This window comes from Canis aureus, chromosome 20 (genome assembly GCF_053574225.1).
Source record: "Canis aureus isolate CA01 chromosome 20, VMU_Caureus_v.1.0, whole genome shotgun sequence".
In the NCBI taxonomy this organism is placed as follows: Eukaryota; Metazoa; Chordata; class Mammalia; order Carnivora; family Canidae; genus Canis; species Canis aureus.
The window spans coordinates 44,501,498-44,528,144 of record NC_135630.1 but is presented as its reverse complement, the minus strand read 5'-3'; the positions used below and the strand labels follow the sequence as shown (position 1 = coordinate 44,528,144).

The 26,647-nt window shown below is 36.1% G+C and overlaps 1 protein-coding gene across 7 annotated transcripts in view; it reads right to left on the bottom strand.

Annotated features, from left to right (window-relative positions):
* Positions 1–26,647, bottom strand: part of RAB3GAP1 (RAB3 GTPase activating protein catalytic subunit 1) — a 96,953-nt gene that overhangs the window by 64,635 nt on the left and 5,671 nt on the right. For 6 of the 7 annotated variants that reach the window (XM_077861520.1, XM_077861522.1, XM_077861521.1 and 3 more), the window contains 2 exons: positions 5,262–5,394; positions 2,304–2,382 (listed from right to left, as the gene is read on the bottom strand). In XM_077861520.1, coding sequence (XP_077717646.1) covers positions 2,304–2,382; positions 5,262–5,394 — 212 coding nt within the window. Of the gene's footprint in view, positions 1–2,303; positions 2,383–5,261; positions 5,395–19,546; positions 19,603–26,647 lie in introns of all 7 variants that reach the window. The other variant, XM_077861526.1, reaches the window with a different exon arrangement.

The window sequence follows — 26,647 nt, the reverse complement described above, 5'->3', positions numbered from 1 at the left end:
CAGGGAGCCTGACGTGGGACTCGGTCCCGGGTCTCCAGGATCATGCCCTGGGCCGAAGGCGGTGCTAAACTGCTGAGCCACCTGGGCTGCCCCCAGAAAGTTTTAAAGTACAAATGTAAAGGCTAAAAAAAACTACTAACAAGTGGTTTTCATTAATATAAAGAAATATATCACTAACAAGTACTTCATTAATACACAAAAAGGTTTTGCTTATTCATTCAACAAATATTCTTAAACTATGGACTATGTGTCAAACACAGTTTTAGGAAATAAATATTAAAAAGAGCAGAATGAATATACTTTGCCTGTGGAATGGACATGAACTGGAGGAGACTAAATGTCAGACTATAGTGGGTTACATAGAGTTCCTTCAAAATTCATGTCTATCTAGAAGCTTTTAAAAAAAAAAGATGAATGGAAATTATAAACAACATTCAGTTTGATAAACATACCATGTATCATTATCTGACTAAATCCTCACAATTATTCTTAAAGGTGCATATTATTTTTCTCTTTCCCAAAGTAGAAACCAAATAAAAAATACTAAGTAGGGCAGCCCGGGTGGCTCTACAGTTTAGTGCCGCCTTTGGCCTGGGGCCTGATCCTGGGGACCCAGGATCGAGTCCCATGTCGGATTCCCTGCATGGAGCCTACTTCTCCCTCTGCCTGTGTCTCTGCCTCACTCTGTCTCTCTCATGAATAAATAAATAAAATCTTTAAAAAAAAAATACTAAGTAACATGCCTAAAATTGACAATAAGTACTTGAGCTAGAAATTAAACATAAGTGTGTCTAATTCAATGTTTGGCCAAACAGTAGGTTCAATTAATGTTGAATTAATGAATACATGCAAAGTTATGCTCTATGACATCATGGTGCCTTTTGATGTATTTTTTCATTTTAAATGCATACATTCACGTTTAAAAGATCAGAAGAGAATCTGGATGGTTTAAATTAAATGGTAATGTATTAAATTCACTTATATTTGTTTAAGAAGTTTAAGTCCACAGTTTTTAAAAGATCAAGTAAAATTAAAGGCACATTTATTAAACAATATCCAATTTATTTGCATTTGCAATTAGTTTTCCTTTAATATGCTACATTCTATTGCTATAGTAATCACACTAGAATGAAGACAACACAATTAAAAGATATTATCATTTTCTCCTTTCTTAGAAATTCTTTAATAAAAAAAATCAAGGCGCACCGGGGTGGCTTGGTTAAGTATTCAACTCTGGATTTCAGCTTAGGTCATGATCTCAGGGTCCTGGAATTGGGTCCCGCATGGCATACAATCTGCTTAAGGATTCGATCTCTCCCTCTCCCTCTGCCCCTCCCTCTACTCGCACACACACGCTCTCTCTCAAACAAATAAATCTTAAAAAAAAAAAAAATCAAGAGACCAACTCACACCAACAGACTAATATAAAACCAGTATATAAATTTATTTTAATTAGATCTCTTTTCTTGACCATACTCTCATACTTGAGACATTTTGGTGGTGGTATGCTTCAATACCATTCCCACCAAACTAAGATAAAAAGAACTTTAAGAGTGATATACCTCATATTAATGTATCACATTTATAATTTAGGTAGAAGTCATGACATTAGCATGTAACTGACATCAACATTTTATTTCAATTCAATTTCCAACAACACATATTAAGTTTTCTATGATATGTAAATGTTCTATGTTAGTCATTAGAATGATAGTTAGGCTCTACTCTAGATTATGAAATATATTGTGCAGGAAAAAGTTAACAGCAGGCCTGTGTCTACTATCCTTAGAATGGCCTGCATGCAACGCTGAACTTCAGCAGGCTCCCGGGAATTTGGATTTGAAGAGGGTTCTCAAAAAACCCTCCAATAAGAGTTATTGTACTTAAAACTGTTTATACAAATAATGTGTTTTATGCTAAACGTCTGCTCTCCTTCTGGGAGTCTGGAATTTTGTTATGTACCAGTCACAGGGTATCAGCCCCCAAATAAAAACTCAGAACTGAGCCTCCCTGGTAGAAAACATTTCATTTGTGTTGTCAGAACTTGTTGCTAAGGGAATTAAGTATGTTCTATGTGACTCTATTAGGAAAGGACTCAGACACTAGTTCCTCCAAACTTTGCCTCAGGCACCTTTTCCCTGTGTTGATTTTGTTTGTGGACTATCACTGAAAAAAAAACTGTCAGAAGTACAACCCTATGCTGAGTTCTGCTTGTCTTCCTATCCAATCACTGAACGTGGGGGACACATTGGGGTCTCCTGAACACACATACTAAAAGTTACCTGAATAAAACATATACCTACCATCTTACCAGGCAATGTGCTCTTGGAGGAAAGTCATTATTCATACACAACAAATCTTGCATAGACTGTGGAATAACATCTACAAAAACATTTAATAATGAAAAAATTAGTATGTTCATTCTAAGGCAAAATTTTATAACATGACTGAAAAAAATCACATTATGTAACAGGTCTTGCTAATCCATGTCGTTTTACAATTGCTTAAAGATTTATATCTAGGAATAGCTCTAAGATTTGGGGTGAGATAGAGGTCTTTTATTTTTAAAAAGCCAGCTTCTAAAAACAAAAGTATTATTCCTATATGTATAATATTTTCCTTTCTTCAAAGTCATGACTCAAACGTTTCCTCATCCTTCCTAGAAAACCATGTTTTATCTGTTCTTTTTGGTGTGCCCCTGTCTCTACTTTTCTTCAAAATTCTTAAGAGTCCTGTCAACACCTTATCACTTATCACCTCCTCTGGCTAGTCTTTGCTGGCCTCTGGCCACCTTACGCATTCTTACACAACCACTAACCAGCTTCCCACTAACTTATTACCTATGTATCTTTAACACTTCTGTTGCTATTTATAATAATATATGACATAAATGATCCTTACTTATTCATAAATGTATAATAAATTTGAAAGTATAAAGAATATTTATTTGTTCATAAAAATATTTCCTTTTGCTCTATAGCCATAATTCCTTAGCAAATTTATATTTTGTTAATTTTCAAAAAGAATAGGAGAATACTAATGACTTGATGCTTTAGCTGAAGCAATAAACAATCCTAACAAAATAAAACTTTAGTGCTCAAATCTTCTGACCTGTGATAATATAGTTTTAAATGTGTATCTTCAAATTAAATGAATTGATGGTTTACTTTAACTTCTACCATTATGCATACACTTTCATCACAACCAACTGAAACTGCACACAATACATATACACCTGCAAAAATAACCTAAATCCATTCATCTTCTCTCATACCATAGTCCTCTATATGAGTTCACCTCAGAAATACTGATTCTAAACCTCCTTATTATAAGAGCTTCTCCTTGATACACAATCCTTCCTCAAATTAACAGACTTAAGATTTCTCTACCTTTAACAGTTCCCTTCATTAGCAGAATGTTGGACCTAGAAATCTCTGGGCTACTACCAGTTCCCACCAGTTGTATATATTCCTCTCATCCCCTTCTTCCTAAAGTATACAAATTCATATTCTGGCATAATTATTTTATTTTGATATATAATTGTCTTACATATGTGTGTATATGATCAATGCTATCTGTTCTAGTTTATCAATCTGAATGCAGATGCTATCTACTTGGTTTTGTTTCTAAGATGAATGCATATAATAAAAAAGGTTTTATAATTTTATTCCTATACAAAAGGCAAATATTTCAGGCCTATACTTACAAATGATAATCTGTTTTGACCAGAAAAAAGTTTTCTTAATTTACTTTTTCAAATGAAATATAATTGACATATAACATTATATTACTTTCAGGTATACAATACAATAACAATTGTATACACTGGAAAATGATCACAAGTCTAGTAAACATCTGTCACTAGTTAACAACAAAAATTTCCTTGTCATAAGAACTTTTAAAATTTACTCTCTGCGCAACTTTCAAATACACAACACAGTACTATTAACTATAGTTACCATGCTATAGGTTATTTATATCCCCATGACTTATTTTGTAACTGTAAATGCGTACCTTTTGATCCCTTTCATCCATGTGGCCCACTCCCAATTCTACCTCTAGGAACCACCAATCTATTTTCCTAACTATAAGCCTAGTGAGTTTTGTTTTTACTTTTGCTTTTTTAGATTCTACATATAAAGAAGATCATACAATATTTGTCTTTCTCTTATTTCACTTAGCATAATGCCATTAATTGCCCCAAAAAACTTTAACACACATTCTGCATATTTATTTTTTTTTTATTTTTTTTTATGATAGTCACAGAGAGAGAGAGAGAGAGAGAGAGGCAGAGACACAGGCAGAGGGAGAAGCAGGCTCCATGCACTGGAAGCCCAACGTGGGATGCGATCCCAGGTCTCCAGGATCGCGCCCTGGGCCAAAGGCAGGCGCTAAACTGCTGCGCCACCCAGGGATCCCTGCATATTTATTTTTTGAGTGAGTGAAGAAAGCTATCTGACTGACAGCTCCAAAACTCATACTTTTTCAATACCTTGGTCATTCATTATTACATGCAACTCTATCTCAAGACTGAGATTTTGGATGATTTGACCAATGAACAACTAAAAGCACCAATTACAGAGATTTGGAGCGATGTAACCTATGAGTAACCATAAATACCATTTACTGAGTACCTAGCACAGGCCAGGTAAGATAGGTGCTCACATTTACAGTATCTCATTGAATCTTTCCATTAATCCTCCAGGTGATATTATTTCATTTTGCAAGTGAGATAATACAGATTCCAAAAGGTCAAGCAGCTAGTAAGAAGAAAAACCTGAATTTTAATCCACTTGATCAAACTTACAAACTCTTTTACTTTTAAATCCTTCAAATCCCAGCTTAGTTGCTTAATTCTTCACTACATCTTCTCTGATCTGTTAAAACTGATCTTTTCTTCTTTGAACTTCAGTAGCATCTTACCTGTGCTCTGGGATGGCACCTATCATTTTCTATTTTCTACCTCTGACTACTGTTACTTATTTATAGACCATATCTCCTTTACAGGGATGTAAATTTTTTTTTAACTGTGGGTTAAAAGGGCACTCAATAAATATTTGCTAATCTAAGTAATTTTGAAATGAATGCTAGTATGAAAGTTCCTCTAAAACGATCATATTCTATTTCAAATGTAGTGAAACAACTTTGCAAATGTAAAACCTCTCCAGAGGGCACTACTTAATTAAGAGACCTAAATTCATAACTCAAAATTATAATCACTCTTACAGTCAAGAGTTTCAAATGTGTAGTTAACAATTTACCTTCCAATACTTCATCCTTTCCTTCTTTATCAGCGGAGTCTTGTACAAGATAATGATGAGTGACTGAGAACTTGAAGTCAGCAAAGGAAATTTCATCTGATTTTTCTTCCCATGCGCCAGAAGTAAATATACCCTATATTTAACAATAAAATGGAAGAACATCCATGTTTAAAAAGAAAATTCCCCCCAAAAAAAAAAAAAAAAAGAAAATTCCCTTAGAATATTAACCATCAAATGATATACAAAATTATAATTTTTGAGTAATTTTTAAGATAAATATATAAAATCAAAAATACACAGTAAATCCCATGCTTCTTACATACAAAAAAAACACATCTCTACCATTAGCAGAATCTGAGTTACTTTTAGCTCAAAATGATAACATCTTATAAATTTTAAAATTTAGAAAAAATACATGACAATAAAACATACTATTATAAAAATCTCAAATCCAATAATATCATTATATAGTACAGAGCATTACTGGACATCAGAAACTGCTTAATAAAGAAGCAGTTTGTAGAATCAACTTTTAAGTGACATGACATTTGTAGCACTTACTTACTTAACATATTTTTGCAACCATGTTTACCAAGCTTTGTTATTCAGATATTTTCATCTAAATAGCAACTCCCTGACTGGAAACATTTTAATTAAAGTTCCAAAGAGCCCCCTCACTTATACAACATAATCATAAAAAAGGATTTTTCCCATAGGCCTCTTATCTCCCATAAGTACCACTTCCACAGGAGGGATATAAAGTCATTACAGCATAGCACCACTGTGAGGCAGGAAATACTAACCCAGCAACTTGCCAAGCACAGATAGTCCCAAACTAGACAGAAAATATGTAAGAAATGATTCTGGGAGTTACTGGGTTTTTATAAAAAGTGTTTTCATGACCATACCTAATATCAAAAATGTTTTATGTGTGTTCTTGGCAAATAATTCTAATTCTAAATGGAGTTAAAACATTGCTGCCCGCAATCTTTTTATTAAGAGAAAAATCACCATGTATGGTACATATCAAAAACTATAATTTTATATGTTGAGTTTCTCTAAAGTGAAGTTAACCTGTATTTAGACATATATGGCCCATACTAAAATTCTCAAATTGTAATAAGCATTATAATGATATGCATAAGAGCCTAGTATGCTATGTGGAATATGCACTATAAAGCAGTTAAGGATAAAACTAAGAACACGGAGAAGTCCAGAAAATAAGAGATAAGCTCATTGGTCAAGCTTGCAAAAAAGCTGAACTACTCTATTTAAAGGACATAAAGAAATATTATCTGACCCTAATTCTGGATTCTGGGAACTACTATCAACCTTACCAACAGCCATCTGAAAGAGGATTTGGTTGCATTCAATAAATAGGAGGCATCCAGGTTCTGTCTCCCAAACAGACTTCTGAGGATAATTAAACAGAAAAACAACACTCTAATCTCGCTCCTTCAACTCCAGTATGATGCAGTTCTTTGACACCATACTGATATTTATTATTAGAATCAGAAATAACAATTCTAGTTCAAAGTTAACCTAGTGATTCATCAAGAATAACCTCTGAAGTCCCTGATTAGACAATAAAAATAAGTATATATACTGGAAAGAAATAAAACTATCTGCATTCACAATGATCTGATATGTACCTAGAATATCCAAAGCAACCTACAAACTACTAAAACTAACTGATGAGCTTATGAAGTTGTGGAGTTCAAGATCAATATATAAAAGCCATCTTTGGGGATCCCTGAGTGGCTCAGCGGTTTAGCGCCGGCCTTTGGCCCAGGGCATGATCCTGGAGTCCCAGGATCGAGTCCCACACCAGGCTCCCTGCATGGACCCTGCTTCTCTGTGTCTCTGCCTCTCTCTCTATCATGAATGAATGAATGAATGAACGAATGAATAAATAAATCTTAAAAAAAATAAAAAATAAAAGCCATCTTTTGGGACGCCTGGGTAGCTCAGCAGTTGACTGCCTGCCTTTGGCCCAGGGCGTGATCCTGGAGTCCCAGGATCAAGTCCCACACGGGGCTCCCTGCATGGAGCCTGCTTCTCTCTCTGTCTGTGTGTCTGCCTCTCTCTCTCTGTGTCTCTCATGAATAAATATTTTTTAAATAAATAAATAAATTTAAAAATAAAAAATAAAACCCATCTGTATTTTTATAAACAAGAAGCAAACACTTGGAAAATGAATTTTTTTTAAAATACCACTCTTACAACATCAAAAGTAAATTAACTAGAAATACATATGATGAAATATAAGCAAAGAACTCTACCTAAGAATGCTTCAAAACATTGACGAGCAATATTAAAGACCTAAAGAGAGCTAAATGTACATGGACTGGAAGATAATCAGCATTAAGATGTCATTCTCTTCAAACAGATCTATAAATTCAACATCATCCTAATCAAAATCCCAGCAGGCATTTTGTAGAAATTGACAAGCTGATTCTAAAACTAACATGAAATCCAAAGGACTTAAAATACCTAAAATAATTGATGAAAAATATATTACCTGATTTTAAGATTTTGCTATAGTAATTAAGACAGTATAGTATAAAGACAAACAGATCAATAAAACATAATAATTCAGAAGTACATTCACACTTATACCTCATTTTACAACAGAGGAGCTACTGCAATTCACTAGGGAAAGGATGGTTTTTTCAACAGTCCTGGAATAATAAGATATTAACCTGGAGGAAAACAGAGAACTGTCTTTAAACCCTTGAGATAGGCAAGATTCCTTTGACAGAACACAAAAGGCACTAACAATAAAATTAAAAATTAATAAAATGAGGAATACTCAAATACATAAAATAGTTAATAACAAACATAAAGGAACTAATTGATAATAATACAATAATAGTAGCAGACTTTAACACAACACTCATCTCAATGGACAGATCAACTAAACAGAAAACCAACAAGGAAACAATGGCTTTGAATGACACAATGGAACAGATAGATTTAATAGATTAACTCAGGATATTCCAACATATAACAGCAGAATACATCTTCTTTTTAAGTGAATAGGGAACATTCTCCAGAACAGATCACATTTTAGGCCACAAAACAAGCCTCAACGAATCCAAAAAGAATGAAGTCATACTATGCATCTTTTCTGATAAAACACTATAAAACTAGGAGTCAACCACAAGAAAAAAATCTGGAAAGACGACAAGTACATGGACATTAAATAACATCCTACTAAACAATGAATGAGTCAACCAGGAAATAAAAGAAGAAATAATAAAGTACATGGGAAAAAAAGAAAATGAAAACGTAATAATGGTTCAAAATCTTTGGGACGTACCAGAAGCTGTTCTAAATGCGAAGTTTACAGCATGTCTACCTCAAGAACCAAGAAAAATCTCAAACAACCTAACTCCCTTACATGTAAAGAAACTTTTTATAAAAAGAACCACTAACAAAACCTAAAACCAGCAGAAGGCAGGAAATAATAAAGATTAGAGAAGAAATAAATGAAATAGAAATCTAAAAAAAAAAAAAAAAATTAAATAGATCAATGAAATCAGGAGCTGGTTCTTTGAAAAAAGTATCAATAAAATTGATAAACCTCTAGCCAGATTAATCAATAAAAAAAGAGAAAGGCTCAAATAAATAAAATCACAGATGAGAAAGGAGAAATAATGACATCAAAGAAATACAATTATAGGAGAATATTATGAGAAACTATATGCCAACAAATTGGACAACCTAGAAGAAATGGATAAATTCCAAGAAACACATATACTATCAAAACTGAAAGAGGAAGAAAGAGAAAATTTGAATAGACCAATAACCAGAAAAAAACTTAAATCAGTAATCAAAACTCTCCCAAAAAACTCAAGTCCAGGACCAGATGGCTTCACAGGTGAAATCTACCAAACATTTATAAAGTTAATATCGGGATTCCTGGGTGGCGCAGCGGTTTGGCGCCTGCCTTTGGCCCAGGGCGCGATCCTGGAGACCCGGGATGGAATTCCACGTCGGGCTCCCGGTGCACGGAGCCTGCTTCTCCCTCTGCCTGTGTGTCTCTGCCTCTCTCTGTGTGTGTGACTACCATATATAATAAATAAAAATTAAAAATAAAAATAAAAAAATAAAAAGTTAATATCTATTCTTCTCAAACTATTCCAAAATATAGAAGGAAGGAAAACTTCCAAATTCATTCTATCATGCCAGCATTCTCCTGATACCAAAACCAGATAAAGACACCACAAAAAAAATGTAGGCGAATATCCTTGAAGAATACAGATGCAAAAATCCTAAACAAAATTTTACCAAACTGAATACAATACATTAAAAAAAAATCATTCACCCTAATCAAGTGAGATTTATTCCAAGGATGCAATGGTGGTTAAATATTTGAAAATCAAAGTGATACATCACATCAATAAGAAGTAGTATAAGACCCACATGATCATTTCCAAACATGCAGGAAATGCATTTGACAAAGTACAATATCATTCATCATAAAAACCTCCAACAAAATAGGTTCAGAGGCAACTACATCAACATAATAAAGCCCATGTACAAAAATGCCACAACTAACATCATCCTTAATGGGGGAAAACTTAAAGCTCTTCCCCTACAATCAGGAAAAAGACAAGGATGTCCACTCTAAGCACTTTTATTCAACATAGTACTAGAAGTACCAGCCACAGTAATTAGACAATAAGAAGAAATCAAAGGCATCTGGGATGCCTAGGTGGTTCAATAGTTGAGCATCTGTCTTCAGCTCAGGGAGTGATCCCGGGGTCCTGGGATTGAGTCCCACATCGGGCTCCCTGCATGGAGCCTGCTTCTCCCCCTGCCTATGTCTCTGCCTCTCTGTCAGTGTGTGTCTCTCATGAATAAATAAATAAAATCCTAAAAAAAAAAAAAAAAAAATCAAAGGCATCCACATTGGTAAGGAACAAGTCAACACTTTCACTATTTGCAGATGACATACCACACAGAAGAAACCCAAAACACTCCCACCAAAAAATTACTAGAACTGATTAATGAATTCAATAAAGTTGCAAGATACAAAATCAAGGTACAGAAATCTGTTGCATTTCTATATACCAATAATGAAGCAGCAGAACAAGAAATTAAGAAAACAATCCGGGCAGCCCCGGTGGCCCAGCGGTTTGGCACCGCTTTTGGCCCGGGGCATGATCCTGGAGACCAGGGATGGAGTCCCACGTCAGGCTCCATCCACGGAGCCTGCTTCTCCCTCTGCCTCTGTCTGTGTCTCTGCCTCTCTCTCTCTCTCTCTCTGTCTCTGTGACTATCATAAATAAAAAAAAAAAAAAAAAAGAAAAAGAAAGAAAGAAAGAAAACAATCCCATTTATAATTGTACCAAAAATAATAAAACACCTCGGAAGAAACCTAACCAAAGAGGTGAAAGACCCATACTATAAAACTATAAAACACTGATGTGGGATCCCTGGGTGGCTCAGCAGTTTAGCACCTGCTTTCGGCCTGGGGCGTGATCCTGGAGTCCCAGGATCGAGTCCCGCATCGGGCTACCTGCATATAGCCTGTTTCTCCTTCTGCTTTGTCTCTGCCTCTCTCTCTCTCTCTCATGAATAAATAAATAAAATATTTAAATAAACTAAAAAGATTTAAGAAAATGAACTTTATTAACATAAACTTAAGCTTACCAAAGACAGGAAGAGAAAGACTGGAGAAGCCATGACTGGAAGAAAGACTCAAAATACATGTATCTGACAAAGAACTCACAACCAGAATAAGGATAATTTAAAAAACTAAACAATCTTGGGGCAGCCCCAGTGGCTCGGCAGTTTGGTGCCGCCTACAGCCCAGGGTGTGATCTTGGGGGCCCGGGATCGAGTCCCACATCGGGCTCCCTGCATGGAGCCTCCTTCTCCCTCTGCCTGTGTCTCTGCCTTGTGTGCGCTCTCTCTCTCAAGAAAGAAAGAGAGAAAGAGAGAAAGAGAGAGAGAGAAAGAGAGAAAGAGAGAGAGAAAAAAAGAGAGAAAGAGAGAAAAAAAGAGAAAGAGAGAGAAAGAAAGAAAGAGAGAGAGAGAAAGGGAAAGGACCAAGCAATCTCATTTAAGGGGGGAAAAAGGAGCAAAAGACTAAAACACTTAGCAAAAGAGGATATAAACGACCAATGAATACAGTTAACTATGATAAATTAGTAAATACTACTACATATTAGTAGACATTAGTGAAATCCAAATTTAAAAACCACAGTGAGAGGGATGCCTGGATGGCTCAGCAGTTGAGCTCTGTCTTTGGCTCAGGGTATGATCCTGGAGTTTAGATTTCAAGTCCCACATCAGGCTCCCTGAGGGGAGCCTGCTTCTCCCTCTGCCTATGTCTCTGCCCCTCTCCCTCCCTCTCTCTTATAAATAAATAAATAAATAAATAAATAAATAAATAAATAAATAAATAAATAAATAAATTCTTTAAAATAAAATAAATAAAAATAAAAACCACTATGAGATACCAACTCACACCCAATGGGATGACTAAAAATAGAAATCTGGCAATGCCACGTGTCAGAAAAAATGTGGAATAACAAATCTCATACACCAATAAGAATATAAAATGATACAACCACTTTAGAAAAACAATTTGGCAGCTTTTAATCATACTAAACATAAAACCTACCAATTCCCCTCCTAAAAATATATTCAAGAAAAATCAAAGCATATGTTCATAAAATTGTTCACAGCGGTTTTATTACTAATAGCCAAAAAATGGAGATAATTTAGATATCCATCAACAGGAGAAAGGATGAACATGTTATAGCACAATCATGCAATACAAAAATTACATGTGCTATAACAGATGGAATTATAAAACATTAGGTTAAGCAAAAATCAAAGTCAGACAAAAAAGTGCATAGTGTACGATTCTAATTATATGAAAATATCTGGTAAAAGAAAAAAAGCACTATAGTTACACATAAGACTGAATGGAGAAACAGGAATCTTGTTTGAGATGATGGATGGGATGATGAAAATGTTCTGTATTTTTATTTAAATGGTGTAACATAGGTACATGTATTTTTCAAAACAAAATGTATACTTGAATTCTATACATTATACTGTGTGTAAACTACAACCCAACAAAGCAAAAATCAATAAAGGATCCGTGTTAGAAAAGAGATTAAGGGGAAAGGGGTGCAAATTTTAACTTCTGAGGAAAATGTGAGAGGTAGGGAGAGGAAGATGCTCTTTTTCCAAAAGAAAAGGTAATGGCAATAATGCAAGAACAACATGTTCTAAAAATCATCATAATTTGACCCAACAATCCTTTCCACTTATCTTCCAACTTACTCAGTAAACTTTAGGTAACTAAAGTTGGAACTAAGCTGGAACTCTAGAGACCGCAAGACCTCTCAACATGATGAAGATATATCTCTTAGTTGAGCCTTTCACAGTATCTGACCCAGGCTATTTTAATAGCTTACCACTGGTCTCTGTATCTCTACCCTATAATCCTTCTTCTACATGGTTACCTTCCTAAAATGCCAATCTGATATTGTTCCTCCTCCATTTAAAATCCTTCAGTGGGGGGATCCCTGGGTGGCTCAGCGGTTTGGCGCCTGCAGTTGGCCCAGGGCGTAATCCTGGAGTCCCGGGATCGAGTCCCACATCAGGCTCCCAGCATGGAGCCTGCTTCTCCCTCCTCCTGTGTCTCTGCCTCTCTCTCTCTCTCTCTCTCTCTCTAAGTAAATAAATAAATCTTTAAAAAAATAAAATAAAATCCTTCAGTGGTTTTCCATAACCTATACAGTGGCCTCTAGATTTTAATAATGTACTTTACCAACACATATTCTGGAGTATAAATCTCCATGTGTGTATATTTATATTTGTAAATTAATTATTGCTATATCAACAAATTATGCATATTATACATAAAACAGTGTCATTAAAAAGAAATGTAAAGGGATCCCTGGGTGGCGCAGCGGTTTGGCGCCTGCCTTTGGCCCAGGGCGCGATCCTGGAGACCCGGGATCGAATCCCACATCGGGCTCCCTACATGGAGCCTGCTTCTCCCTCTGCCTGTGTCTCTGCCTCTCTCTCTCTCTGTGACTATCATGAATAAATAAATAAAATCTTAAAAAAAAAAAAAAAATCTGGTACTTAACCCTCTTCTTTAAAAAAAAAAAAAAGAAATGTAAAAACACAACGTAATTAGAAAGTTTTAACACACAAATGGTTCAACACAGTCCCCTCTAACTGTCGCATGTACCTATACTGGTAGAAATACAAAGCCCACAAAATATGGCCCCAGTCCTTTACAGCTTTATCTCCTGAAGCCACTTTCCATTTATGCTGTGTTATAATTATGCTTAACAATCAGAGGTGTGCTTTCTCTTTCATAACTGTGCATAGGCTATTTCTTTTATAGCATACTTTTATTTATTCAGTCTTAAAAACTCAAATGTTAATTCCTGTGGAAAATCTGTGTAGAAGTGCCTGGGTGGGTCAGTTGGTTAAGCGTCTGCCTTAGGCTCAGGTCATGATCCCAGGGTCCTAAGGTTGAGCCCACATCGGGCTCTCCAGTCAGCAGGGAGTCTGTTTCTCCCTCTGCCATTCCCCCTGCTGTGCTCTGTGGCTCTATCTCAAAAGGAAGGAAGGAAGGGAGGGAGGGAGGGAGGGAGGGAGGGAGGGAGGGAGGGAAGGAAGGAAGGAAGGAAGGAAGGAAGGAAGGAAGGAAGGAAGGAAGGAAGGAAGGAAGGAAAAGAAAGAGAGAAAGAAAGAAAGAGAAGAGAAAAGAAAGGGAAGAGAAAAGAAAGGGAAGGGAAGGGAAAGGGGAAGGGGAAGGGGAAAGGGAAAGGGAAAGGGAAAGGGGAAGGGAAGGGGAAGGGAAGGGGAAGGGAAGGGGAAGGGGAAGGGGAAGGGAAGGGAGAAAATTTGTGTGGATTATCTTCAGGCAAATTAGTGATGTTGTCTCAAAGTCTTATTCAAATCACTAGAATTGGTGATTATTGCACCAGAATTATTCCAATCAATTTTTGTTCTTAAAGATTTTATTTATCGGGATCCCTGGGTGGCGCGGCAGTTTAGCGCCTGCCTTTGGCCCAGGGCGCGATTCTGGAGACCCAGGATCGAATCCCACATCGGGCTCCCAGTGCATGGAGCCTGTTTCTCCCTCTGCCTATGTCTCTGCCTCTCTCTCTCTCTCTCTGTGACTATCATAAATAAATAAAAATTAAAAAAAAAAAAGATTTTATTTATCTGACAGAAAGAAAGCACAAGAGGAAAAAGGTACGCAGGATTGTGACCCTAGCCAAAGTCAGACACTTAACGAAGTGAGCCACCCAGGTGCGCCACTAATCATTTTTTATATATATATTCCTCCACTAGATTGTAAACAGCAAAGACTATGCTCCATTCTGCTTTGCAGCCCAGAACTCAACGTTGCCTACATATTTAATAAGTAGCTTAGGAATTACCTTTTTAAAAAATATTTATAATAACCCCCATGTATCCCAAAGATGCTAGGAATATGTAATATATTTTAAATATGTGAATATGCTTTAATATTTAAATATACTTACAAATGTTTATGAATATAAATACATAATATACTTGGATAATATATACCCTGTGATTTATTCTAACAACATGAAATAGGGGCGGGGGGTGGGAGTGAATGGGTGACGGGCACTGGGTGTTATTCTGTATGTTAGTAAATTGAACATCAATTAAAAAAAAAAAAAAAAAAAAAAACATGAAATAGCACACAACCCAATCCAAAAGGTATTCACTTAAGCTGACACATGTGACATCAGAGTACTCATGCTGTGTTCTTTATGAAATTCATTTTCTCAGTGCATGGGTTAAACAGAGATGAGTCAACTCACTGCCTCTTTGGATGATTTTCTCTAACATCTAAGCACAAGTCATCTTTAGGATTTACTTGCTACCAGAATCTAATTTCATCTTAAATGGCCTGTCACATAAAACATAATCCTCCAATTAAGGGATCCCCGGGTGGCGCAGCGGTTTAGCGCCTGCCTTTGGCCCAGGGCGTGATCCTGGAACCCTGGGATCGAATCCCACGTCGGGCTCCTGATGCATGGAGCCTGCTTCTCCCTCTGCCTATGTCTCTGCCTCTCTCTCTCTGTGACTATCATAAATAAATAAATAAATAAATAAATAAATAAATAAATAAATAAACAAACAAACAAACATAATCCTCCAATTAAAATATATAAATTTAACAATTGTTTAGCAAACTTAAAACTGTTTCTTCTACTACCAAATACAACCCATTATTGAAAAGAAAGAAAAATATAGTAAAGCATTTAAAAAAGTGAATTTTTTTCCATTTCTTTTTTTGAGGACAATAGACCAATGGTTCTCAATCTAATTAGATTTTAAAATCACTGAAGAGACTTAAAAATCTACGGGTAACTAGACTCCACAATAGACCAATTAAATTAAAATTTCTGAGGATGTAGCCTAAACACTAGAATTTTTCAAAAGCTCTTCAAGTGATTCCAATGTGCAGCCAAGGTAGACAATCACTTGGTATAGAACTAAAAATTAAAATTTTCATCCACAGGTGTAAGAAATCCTTTTGACCATATACAGTATTAAAACACTCCATATGAAAAGTAACTTAAAATTGATCACCGATCTAAATACAAGAACAAAAACTACAGATACCATCAAGAAAGTGAAAAAATGATAAATGCTACAACATGAAAAATAGGGAGAAATATTTGCAAATTATATAGTTCCTAAGAGACTTGTATCCAAAATGTATAAGCAACTCTTATACTGAATAAAAAGACAATCCAATTTAAAAATGCGCAAAGGTGGGGATCCCTGGGTGGCTCAGTGGTTTAGCGCCTGCCTTCGGCCCACGACATAATCCTGGGGTCCCAGGATCGTCCCATGTCGGGCTCCCTGCATAAAGCCTGCTTCTCCCTCTGCCTGTGTCTCTGCCTCTCTCTGTGTGTCTCATGAATGAATAAATAAAATCTTTAAAAAATAAAAATAAAATAAAAATGGGCAAAGGATCTGAATAGACATCTCCCTAAAGAAAATATGCAAATGGCCCATAAGAACATTAGTGTTCATACCAACAGCCATTGGGCAAATGCAAATCAGAACAAGAGTTCTCTTCACATCCACTAGGATGGCTATAATCAAAAAGATAACAAGCATTGGTAAGGATGTGGACAGATCAGGACAAATACATTGCTGATAAAAATGTGAAATGAAGGGCGCCTGGGTGGTTCAGATGGTTAAGCATCTGATTTTGGCTCAGGTCATCATCTCCAGGTCCTGGAATTGAGACCCACACCCCCTACATCGTAGGGCTCCCAGCTCAACAGGGAATCTGCTTCTCTTTTTCTCCCTCAGCCTCTCTCCCTGATCGTGCACATGCACACACTATCTCTCTGTCTCAAATGAATAAATCTAAAAAAAAAAAAAAAGAAAAAGAAAAAAGTAAAATGATGCAGCCACTTTGGAAAAAACTTAAGTAGTTTCTCAAAAGGTTAAAAAAAAAATTATAACAGGGGTGCCTGAGTGGCTCAGTCGGTTAAGGTCTGCCTTCCACTAAAGTCATGATTCCAGGGTCCTGGGATTAAGCCCCACATTGAGCTCCTTGCTCAGCAAGCAGTCAGCTACTCCCTCTACACCCCTCCCCCTCGCTCGTGCATTCTCTCTCATGCTCACTCTCTCTCTAATAAAAATCTTTAATAAAATGAAGTTACCGGAACACCTAGGTGGCTCAGTGGTTTAGTGCCTGCCTTCAGCCCAGGGCGTGATCCTGAAGTCTTGGGATTGAGTCCCACATCAGGCTCCCTGCATGGACCCTTTCTCCCTTTGCCTGTATTTCTGCCTCTCTCTGTGTCCCTCATGAATAAATAAATACAATCTTAAAAAAATAAAATAAATAAATGTTACCATATGAACCAACAATTATACTCAAAAGAAATGAAAACATACACATAAAAACTTACACATGAAGGGTCACAGCAGTATTGTTTACAATAGCCAAGAAGTAGAAACAATGTAAATGTCAATCAACTACTATAAGGATAAATAAAATGTGGTGAATCCTTACAACCAAATAGTATACAGCAATAAAAAGATGAAGAATAAATGCTATATAATATGGACCAACCTTGAAAACTTTATGCTAAATGAAAAAATCCAATATACCAAAGGCTACATACAATCATACAATTATGATTCCACTTATACAAAATATTCAAAATAGGCAAGTCTACAGAGACAAACAGTAAGTTAGTTGTTACCTCAGGATAGGAGAGAACAGTAAGTGACTGCTAACAGGCATGGGGATTCTTTTGGGAGTGACAGAATTGTTTTAAAATTGATTGTGGTCATTGTTATACAGCTCAGTCAATATAAAAATCATTGAATTATACACCTTAAACTGGTGAACTTTATGACATATAACTGATACCTCAATAAAAAATTTAGACTGAGATTTTCTTATAATCACAGTATTTTACAACTATCTACTCTGAAAAACATTCTAGGCAGTTTCAAATCTGAATGCACAATTATCTTCGTTAAAAATAAAGAAGGAGGACATTTGGGAGGCTCAGCAGTTAAGCGTCTGCCTTCAGCTCAGGGCTTGATCCTGGAGACCCGGGACTGAGTCCCACATCTGGCTCCTTGAAGGGAGCCTGCTTCTCCCTCTGCCTGTGTCTCTGCCTCTCTCTGTGCGTCTCTAATGAATAAATAAATAAAACTTAAAAAAAAAGGGGGGGGGGCACATGAATGGCTCAGTCCATTAAGTAGTTGGCTCTTGGTTTCCACCCAGGTCACCCAGCTCTGCGTCCTGGGGTGGAGCCCCGACGCATCCAGCTCCACATTTGGCAGGAAGTCTGCCTGGGGATTCTCTCTCCCTCTGCCCCTCCCCCTGCTCACATTCATGCTTGTGTGCACACTTACTCTAAAATAAATAAATTAAAAAAAAAAAAATAGGGCAGCCCGGATGGCTCAGCGGTTTAGTGCCACCTTCAGCCCAGGGCATGATCCTGGAGACCCTGGATCGAGTCCCATGTCAGGCTCTCTGCATGGAGCCTGCTTCTCCCTCTGCCTATGTCTCTGCCTCTCTTTCTCTCTGTGTCTCTCATGAATGAATAAATAAAATCTTTAAAAAAATAAAAAATAAAGAAGTTTTTTTTTAAATTCAGTGAACACTTCATCCATTTCTGGATAAAATAAACCAAGTCTTTCTCTAGTCATAAGTGACTCTAAAACTATATGCTTTTCAAGCAGTTTTCCTAAAACAAAACAAATATGCTAGTAGGCTGGCAAAGTAAATAAACACCTGGTAGAGTAGTTGCCCCTCATCCATGGTTTCACTTTCAACAGACACATATAACCACAATGTGGGTCCAAAAGTGGATGACCCTCCTTCTGATAAATCGTCAGAAAATCAATAGAAGGCTAACTAACTCTACATCATGATGTCTATGTCATTCATTTTACTTCACCTCATAACGTAGACATTTTATCACCTCACATCATCACAAGAGGGAAAAGAGGGGTGAGCATAGTACAATAAGATATTTTGAGAGAAATATTTACATAACTTTTATAACAGTATACTGTGTTTTTTTTTTAACATTTATTTATTCATGAGAGACAGAGAGAGAGAGAGTGAGAGGAAGGCAGAGACATAGGCAGAGGGAGAAGCAAGCTCCACGGAGGAGCCTGATGTGGGACTCGATCCTGGGTTTCCAGGATCATGCCCTGGGCTGAAGGCAGATGCTTAACCACTGACCCACACAGGTGTCCCTACAATGTATTGTTATAATTATTCTGTTTTACTATCAGTTGTTAATTTCTTACTGGGCCTACTTCATAAATTAAACATTGTTATATGTATGCACATATAGGAAAAAGCATCTACAGCGTTCAAAACTATTCATGGTTTCAGGCATCCACAGGGCTTTTTGTAACATATCCCACTTGGATAAGTGGGAACTACTACAAAACTCAATTCCAACAGATAATCTGATGACTCCAAACAATAACTCTAAAAGCAAAAATGTGAAAGAACACATTTAATCTAGAAAGCTGACATTACATTTTCCACATATTTTGTAAAAAGGAGATTTGTTATATTTGAGGATTTGTTTGTTGTGAAATGGACAGAAGTATGTAATGAGTGTATCATGGCAGTTTCCAGTTCCTTGTATTTATTATACAATCATGGATACTGGCCATGACGACTTGAAATTAATAAATTATATCTAATCTCACAAACACAACCCCTCCCCACCGCCCCAAAACAGTCATCTATATACCTTCCACTCTTCACAGGTAGCCTGGTTGGCCCTCAGTCTGGATCAGGATCATTCCACTAAAAGCATAGAAGTAGAGAGGGGAATGACATTAAGGCTCAGTCCAAAAGCTCTTCTGCATGGAACTTTGACTTTAGTTCCACAGGGTTATTAAAAACCCTAACAAAGGAAATTCGCAAACAAAGGGGAACTTGTTATTAGTCCCTCTTGGATCAATAAAGAGCCATAATTCATCCAGAGAACATTCAACTACCTAAGAACTCTAACAGTAAGAGATCCTAAGAGGATAGAGCCCACTACAAGTCAATCACTAACAAAAACAAGCTTTTCCAAAAAAGAACTAGCCAGTAGATTTAAGAATCCATAAGATACGTTGGTTGACACAAATAAGTCTTCTTTATAGGCAACAAGTACTCTTCATGGCCACCTCTGGCACTCAGCTCTAACAGGAGTTAGGGCCTATCTCCACAGGCAGAATTTACGCTTATCCAAGTCAGCATGGCTTGTAATTTAAGCCCAAGCATTTTATCTCTTGATCTGACCTCTTCATCTGTAGAGATGACCTTCTCATTTGTTTATACAGTATTTGTTTAAACAGTGGCATGGGCCCTATATCAATCTAAAGTTCAAAATGTAATGCATGATATATACACAGAAAATTTTACTTCACAAAGAATGCTATGCTATAACTCAATGGCAAGCAAAAAATCTCTTTAAAATATACAAAAGAAAGTAAGAACTAGGAAAAAATAGAACTAAAAATGTCTGAAGATACCTCTAATCTATCTCAGGTTAAACCTGAGCTTTTTCAGCCAGAACACAGTACATAAAACTTCATTTCTCCCCAGCTTAACTTCTAGGAGCTCTAAGGAATCAATGAATCAATTTTATTAGAAGAAGTGTTAAGTAATTCTCTGTGTTTATATTCTACTCTGCTTAAGCAACTATCATTTTAAAGCCTCTGGTGAATATTTCTGAGAGAGATGCAGCAGCAAAAGTAGCAGCAGCAGCAGCTAACACTGAGATGGCATAGTGCCACGTGGGGTTATAGTAAGCAATAGAACTAGATTTCCAACACAAGCAGTGGGACTTTAGAGCCCACTCTTTATCACTAGGCTCTCTCCTTAAAAATATCTCCTGACTTTTTATATTACAATAGAAACTTTCATACAACAAAGAACTCCAAAAACTTTCAATTTGAAATAGGAAATATGATAAAATGCTAATTTTTTCCTTCTGCATAATATTCAGGAAAGTTACATACACTATAGTTATTATTGAAAGGAAAAAGAGGACACCTGGATGGCTCAGTGGTTGAGCATCCGCCTTCAGCTCAGGTCATGACCCCAGGGTTCTGGGATGGAGTCCCACATCAGGCTCTGCACAGGAACCCTGCTTCTCCCTCTGCCGATGTCTCTGCCTCTCTCTCTCTCTATTCTCTTGAGAATAAATAAATGAAATAAATGGAAGGAAGGAAGGAAGGAAGGAAGGAAGGAAGGAAGGAAGGAAGGAAGGAAGGAAGGAAGGAAGGAAGGAAGGAAGGAAGATGGAGGAGGGAAAAAAAAGACTAAACCTTACCTTAAATAATCCTATTCCTAAAAACATTATAGGTAACTGAATGCTGCTTTCATTTTGATTTACTTCAATTCAGAAAACTATTCTCATCACTGACTGATCCTCAACTATCTAATTTGCAAAAACTGTCTTTAAATATGGTATATACATACACTGGAATATTATCCATAATTATTCATAATATAATTCATAATAGCCAAAAAGTAGACACAACTCAAGTGTTCACCAATAGATGAATGGATTAACAAAATGTGGTATGTACATAAAATGATTATTACATCATAAAAAGAAAATTCTGACACATTGCACAACATGGTGAATCTTGACGTTACGCTTAGTGAAATAAGCCAGAAACAAAAGGCCTAATAAATACTACGTGATCCCACTTATATGAGATACTTAGGTTACTCAAATTCACAGCAACAGAAATAGAATAGCAGTTACCAGGGGCTTAGAGTAGGCGAGAGGAAGTTACTGCTTAAGGAGAATGAAGTTTTCAGTTTGGGTTGACAAAAACTTCAACAATGTCAAAGTACTTTAATGCCACTGAGTTTTACACCTAACGGTAATCTTGTATGTATTTCACCACAAAAAAAAAAAAGAAAAAAAAAAATTAAATCAACATGATTTACCACATTTAGAAAACAAAATAGCCACATGATTATTTCAATAGCTACAGAGTAAAATTTCAAAAAATTAAACACTCGGTGATCCCTGGGTGGCGCAGCGGTTTGGCACCTGCCTTTGGCCCAGGGCGCGATCCTGGAGACCCGGGATCGAGTCCCACGTCGGGCTCCCGGTGCATGCAGCCTGCTTCTCCCTCTGCCTATGTCTCTGCCTCTCTCTCTCTCTCTCTCTCTCTCTGTGTGTGTGTGTGTGTGTGTGACTATCATAAATAAATAAAAATTTTTAACAAAATTAAACACTCGGGATCCCTGGGTGGCGCGGCGATTTGGTGCCTGCCTTTGGCCCAGGGCGTGATCCTGGGGACCCGGGATCGAATCCCACATCGGGCTCCCAGTGCATGGAGCCTGCTTCTCCAGTGCATGGAGCCTGCTTCTCCCTCTGCCTGTGTCTCTGCCTCTCTCTCTTTCTCTCTCTGTGACTATCATAAATAAATAAAAATTAAAAAAAAAAAAATTAAACACTCATTCATGATTTTAAAAAAATTAAAGCTTTTGGTAAACTAAGAGAAAAATTTCCTCAAACTTATAAAGGACACCTATGAAGAACTTAAGATGTTTTTAATGTTGAAGCACTGAGCATTTCTTCCCTTACAAGGAGAAAAAGGCAAGAACGTCTGCTTTCAACAGTTCTCAACATCTTACTAAAAGTCCTGGTTAGGGGTACCTGACTGGCTCAGTCAGTAGAAGTGTGCACCTCTTGATCTCAGGGTCGTGAATTCAAGCCCCATGTTGGGCACAGAGTTTGTTTAAAAAACAAACAAACAGAAAAAGACTACCCTGATGACACTGTGCATAAATGAGAGGGGTCACTACCTGTTTTAGTATTTAAAAAAAAAAAAAAAATTCCTGGTTAGTGCAGAAACAGTAAGAAATAAAAACGACAAAAATTGAAAAAGAAGTAAAATATGGACACATATTTACAGGCAACATGGTTACGAATGTAGCAAATGCAAAAGAATTAACACTAAGATTATGGACCTTTACTTTAGCCAGATCTCATGATACAAAGTCAACATAAAACCTATAAATACAGAGACCAAACTGATGGTTACCAGAGGGGAGGTCAGTGGGGGGAATGGGCAAAATGGGTGAAGAGGAGTGGGAGACACAGGTTTCCAGGGATGGAATGAGTAAGACATCGGAATAAAAGAAACCGCATAAAGAATATAATCAATGAAACTGTATATGCTGTATGGTGGCAGATGATACACGTGAGCATAGTATAATGTATAAACTCATCAAATCGCTATGTTGTACGCCTAAAACCAATGTAACATTGTATGTCAACTATACTCAAAAAGAATTTTTTAAAGTCAACATAAAAAATTTTACTGTATGTCTATGTGCTAATGAAAAATGAAGCTAAAAAATAATTCCACTTACAATTGCATACAACATAAAAGACTTAGTAATAAATTTAACAAAAGACAAGACCTCCACCAAAAACTTTAAAGCACTGCCGAGAAAAATTAAAGACTTAAATAAATGGAGGAATGAGCCATTTTTACGATTGGAAGCTTCAAGACTGTCCAAATGTCACTTCTCCCCCAAAGTATTCTATAAATTGAACACAAACCAAATTAGTTCCAGCATAATTATAATCCTTTCTAAAGAAATTGAGAAGCTCACTCTAAAGTCCATAATAGAAACATAAAGTACCTAGAACAGACAAAACAATCTTGGGAAAACAACAAAAGCTGAAAATTTACATTAACTTCGGGACTTACTTTAAAGCTATACAGTTCTCAATTGAAGACAATTTTGCCTCTCAGAGGACATGTGGCAATGTCTAGATACATTTTTGGTTGTCATCATTGGGAAAGTGCTATTGGCATCTAATAGTTAAAAAGAGTCCAGGGATACCATTAAATACTCTATACTGCATGAGGCAGCCCCATAACAATCTGGCTCAAAATTTCAATGCCAAGGTTGGGAAACCCTAAACTACAGTAGTCAAGTCAATGTAGTACTGACACAGTACTATCAAATAGATTAATGAATACAGATTCCAGAAGGTAACTCCCTATGTCAACCGTCTTGACAAATTTAATGGAGAAAAGTGTTTTCAACAGAGGGTTCTAGAAAGATATCCATATGTAAACAATGAACCATGATTTCTCACTTCAAACCATATACTTAGTTCAAGATGGATCCCAGACCTAAAAGCTAAAATGATAAAAAGGCTTTAGAAGAAAACATAAAAAGAGTATCTTCACGATTTAGAAAACTACTACCTGAGAAAAGACTTAAAAGCAGAGTACACAAAAGAACTAAAAGACTCCTATAAATTAATAAAAACCCAAATCAATTTAAAACACGGACAAAAAACTGAATAGACATTCCACAAAGAAAGACAAACAAATGGCTAATAAGCACATGAAAAGTCAATCATGTTAATATTCATCAGAGAAATGCAAATGAAAACCAGAATGAGAAATACAAATAATTCTACAAACTACATACCCACTAGAACAACTAGAATTTTTAAGACTGAAAACAAGCAATTGGTGAGAATGCAGAGCCGCCCAAACTCTCATATACGTACTGCTGCTAGGTAAATAATATGGTACAAAAAACTTTAGCAGTTCCTTAAAAAGTTAAACATATACCTATCCTGTGACCTAGTAATTTCACTCCCAGGTATTTATCTAAGAGAAATAAAAACATACGTCTCCAAATGTCTCATACAAGAATGTTCTGCTTTATTCATAGCTAGTATGTCTGCCAACAAGTGAAACTGCAGTATATTCATACAAGAGTGTACAACTCAGTAATAAAAAGAAACAGTGATTCTTGCAGGCACAAAGAAGCCAGGCACAAAGAGTATCTACTGTATGATGCCATATATATGAAATTCAAGATCCAAGCCGAAAGTAATCTGCTGTTTAAAAAAAAAAAAAAAAAAAAAAAGAGAGAGCGAGAACAGCACCTGCCTGGGGAACAGCAGTGAGGAGCACCGGGATTAACTGGAAAGGGTTGCTAGGAACCTTTCTGGGGTGATGGCAATGTTTCCCAAAGTTCCTGAGTGAGGACCGCTGTTACACGGATACAAACATTTCTTCAAATTAAGCAGTTTTGCATACTATATGTAAATTTTATTTTAAAAACTTTTAAAAATCTAGTAGGGGGTGGAGAGTTGGTAGAGGTACTACTGAAATAAGAAAATATAACATTGTTGAAATTGAGTGACGGGCAGATGGGAGTTGATCACACTATTTTGTCTATTTTATAAATGTTTGAATTTTTCATAATTAAAAAGTTTTTTAAAATTTCTCAATTCTCCCATCAGTGGAGGAAGAGAATTGGTAATCACTGTCCCCCTTATGAATTAAAATCACTTCAGTCACTGTGTAAACTTTCTTTTATATGCTCAATAATCTCTGTTCTTTAAACTATTCATCACAGTTAACAGCTCACCTTGCAATCTAGTCATGTTTTCCCTAACTCATTTATTTACTACCATCTATAGGGAGGAAAGGGTTGGAGAGAGTCAACCTTCCTTTAACCCATGCTGGCAGTATGCTCTATACGTGGAATACAGTACCCAATTTATATGCCAAAATTGAATTTAGCATTTAAAATTTTAAATCTTATTTGCTTAGTTATTTATCACTTTAGCTCCTCATCAGAATTTATGTTCAATGGCAGTATGGATCTTGTCTTATTCATTATTTCTTCAGATCTGGCACACAGCAGATACTTAGTAAATACACATAAATCAAAGTATTAAGGCATATAAATAACATCAGAGCTCACAAATACCCAGTTTAGCTCTCTTTTTAGTGCTGCAAATCATTTCCCATTCCAGTAGCCACCTTGTTTTGCCCTAATTTTACTGTCAACTATATCGTTACGTTTGTTTCAAGTGAATAGAATGATCTGTTTGAAAACTTTACATTTTCTACTCAAAAATGTATTCATAAAAAGATTTTAATAAATCAATTTGCATCTCAGCACCTTTCAATGATGTTTTTTTAAAGATGTGGGATTTCCACGTGCAATGTTACTTTTTTTTCCTTACGCATATGAATCAAGAGGAAAATCCTAATGCTTTGATAGTCTCAAATTCTGTTATCACAATAAAGCTTAAAAACCCTCATAAATATTGAGAGTCCCCTACCAAGAGATAAACTGCAGTTAATAAGACTTAGAATAAAAACAATCAATTTTACTTCAAAAAATTGTCTAATAAAACAAAGCATCTACATAAGCTTAAAATCAAATTGTTAATTCCCTTTAGTGAAAAACAGAAAATCCAGGTTTGTTCTCAGAGTATATTCTTTAGTAATTATTTGGGGTATGGTTTATCTTAGATTAGAATTAAGTATCTTAATATCCAGCAATACCTTAGATTAGAATTAAAACTCTACTTCAATTTTGAATGTTTTCTTCATTCTTAAATATCCTCAAAACATCCATAAGGTTAAAAAAGGGGGTGGGAGGGAGACAAATACTATTAGTGGAATTGTAAAGTACAAAACTTGAGTGAAAAACCTGCTAATAACACCAAGTCAGTTAAGACCAAGATTTTTCCTCATCAGTTAGGCAATATACTCTACCCATGAAGCTGGTAATTGCAATGTTTCTCTGACCAAACAAAAAACTTTTAAAAAGATTTTCTAACATTCTAAGGGAGAAAGAAAGAAGTAAACATGAGAAGAAACAGAAAATCACTCACAAAGAATGACATTATACATATAAAATTTTATTTAAAAATAGTTCATAAATGTCTTACATATGTTTTTTGCCAGATTCAAATCCAAGTTCTTCCAGGTGCCACTTTATGTTCATAAATCATACAGAACTTTAAAAAAAATTTAATTCAATGTACCAAATGCAGCAA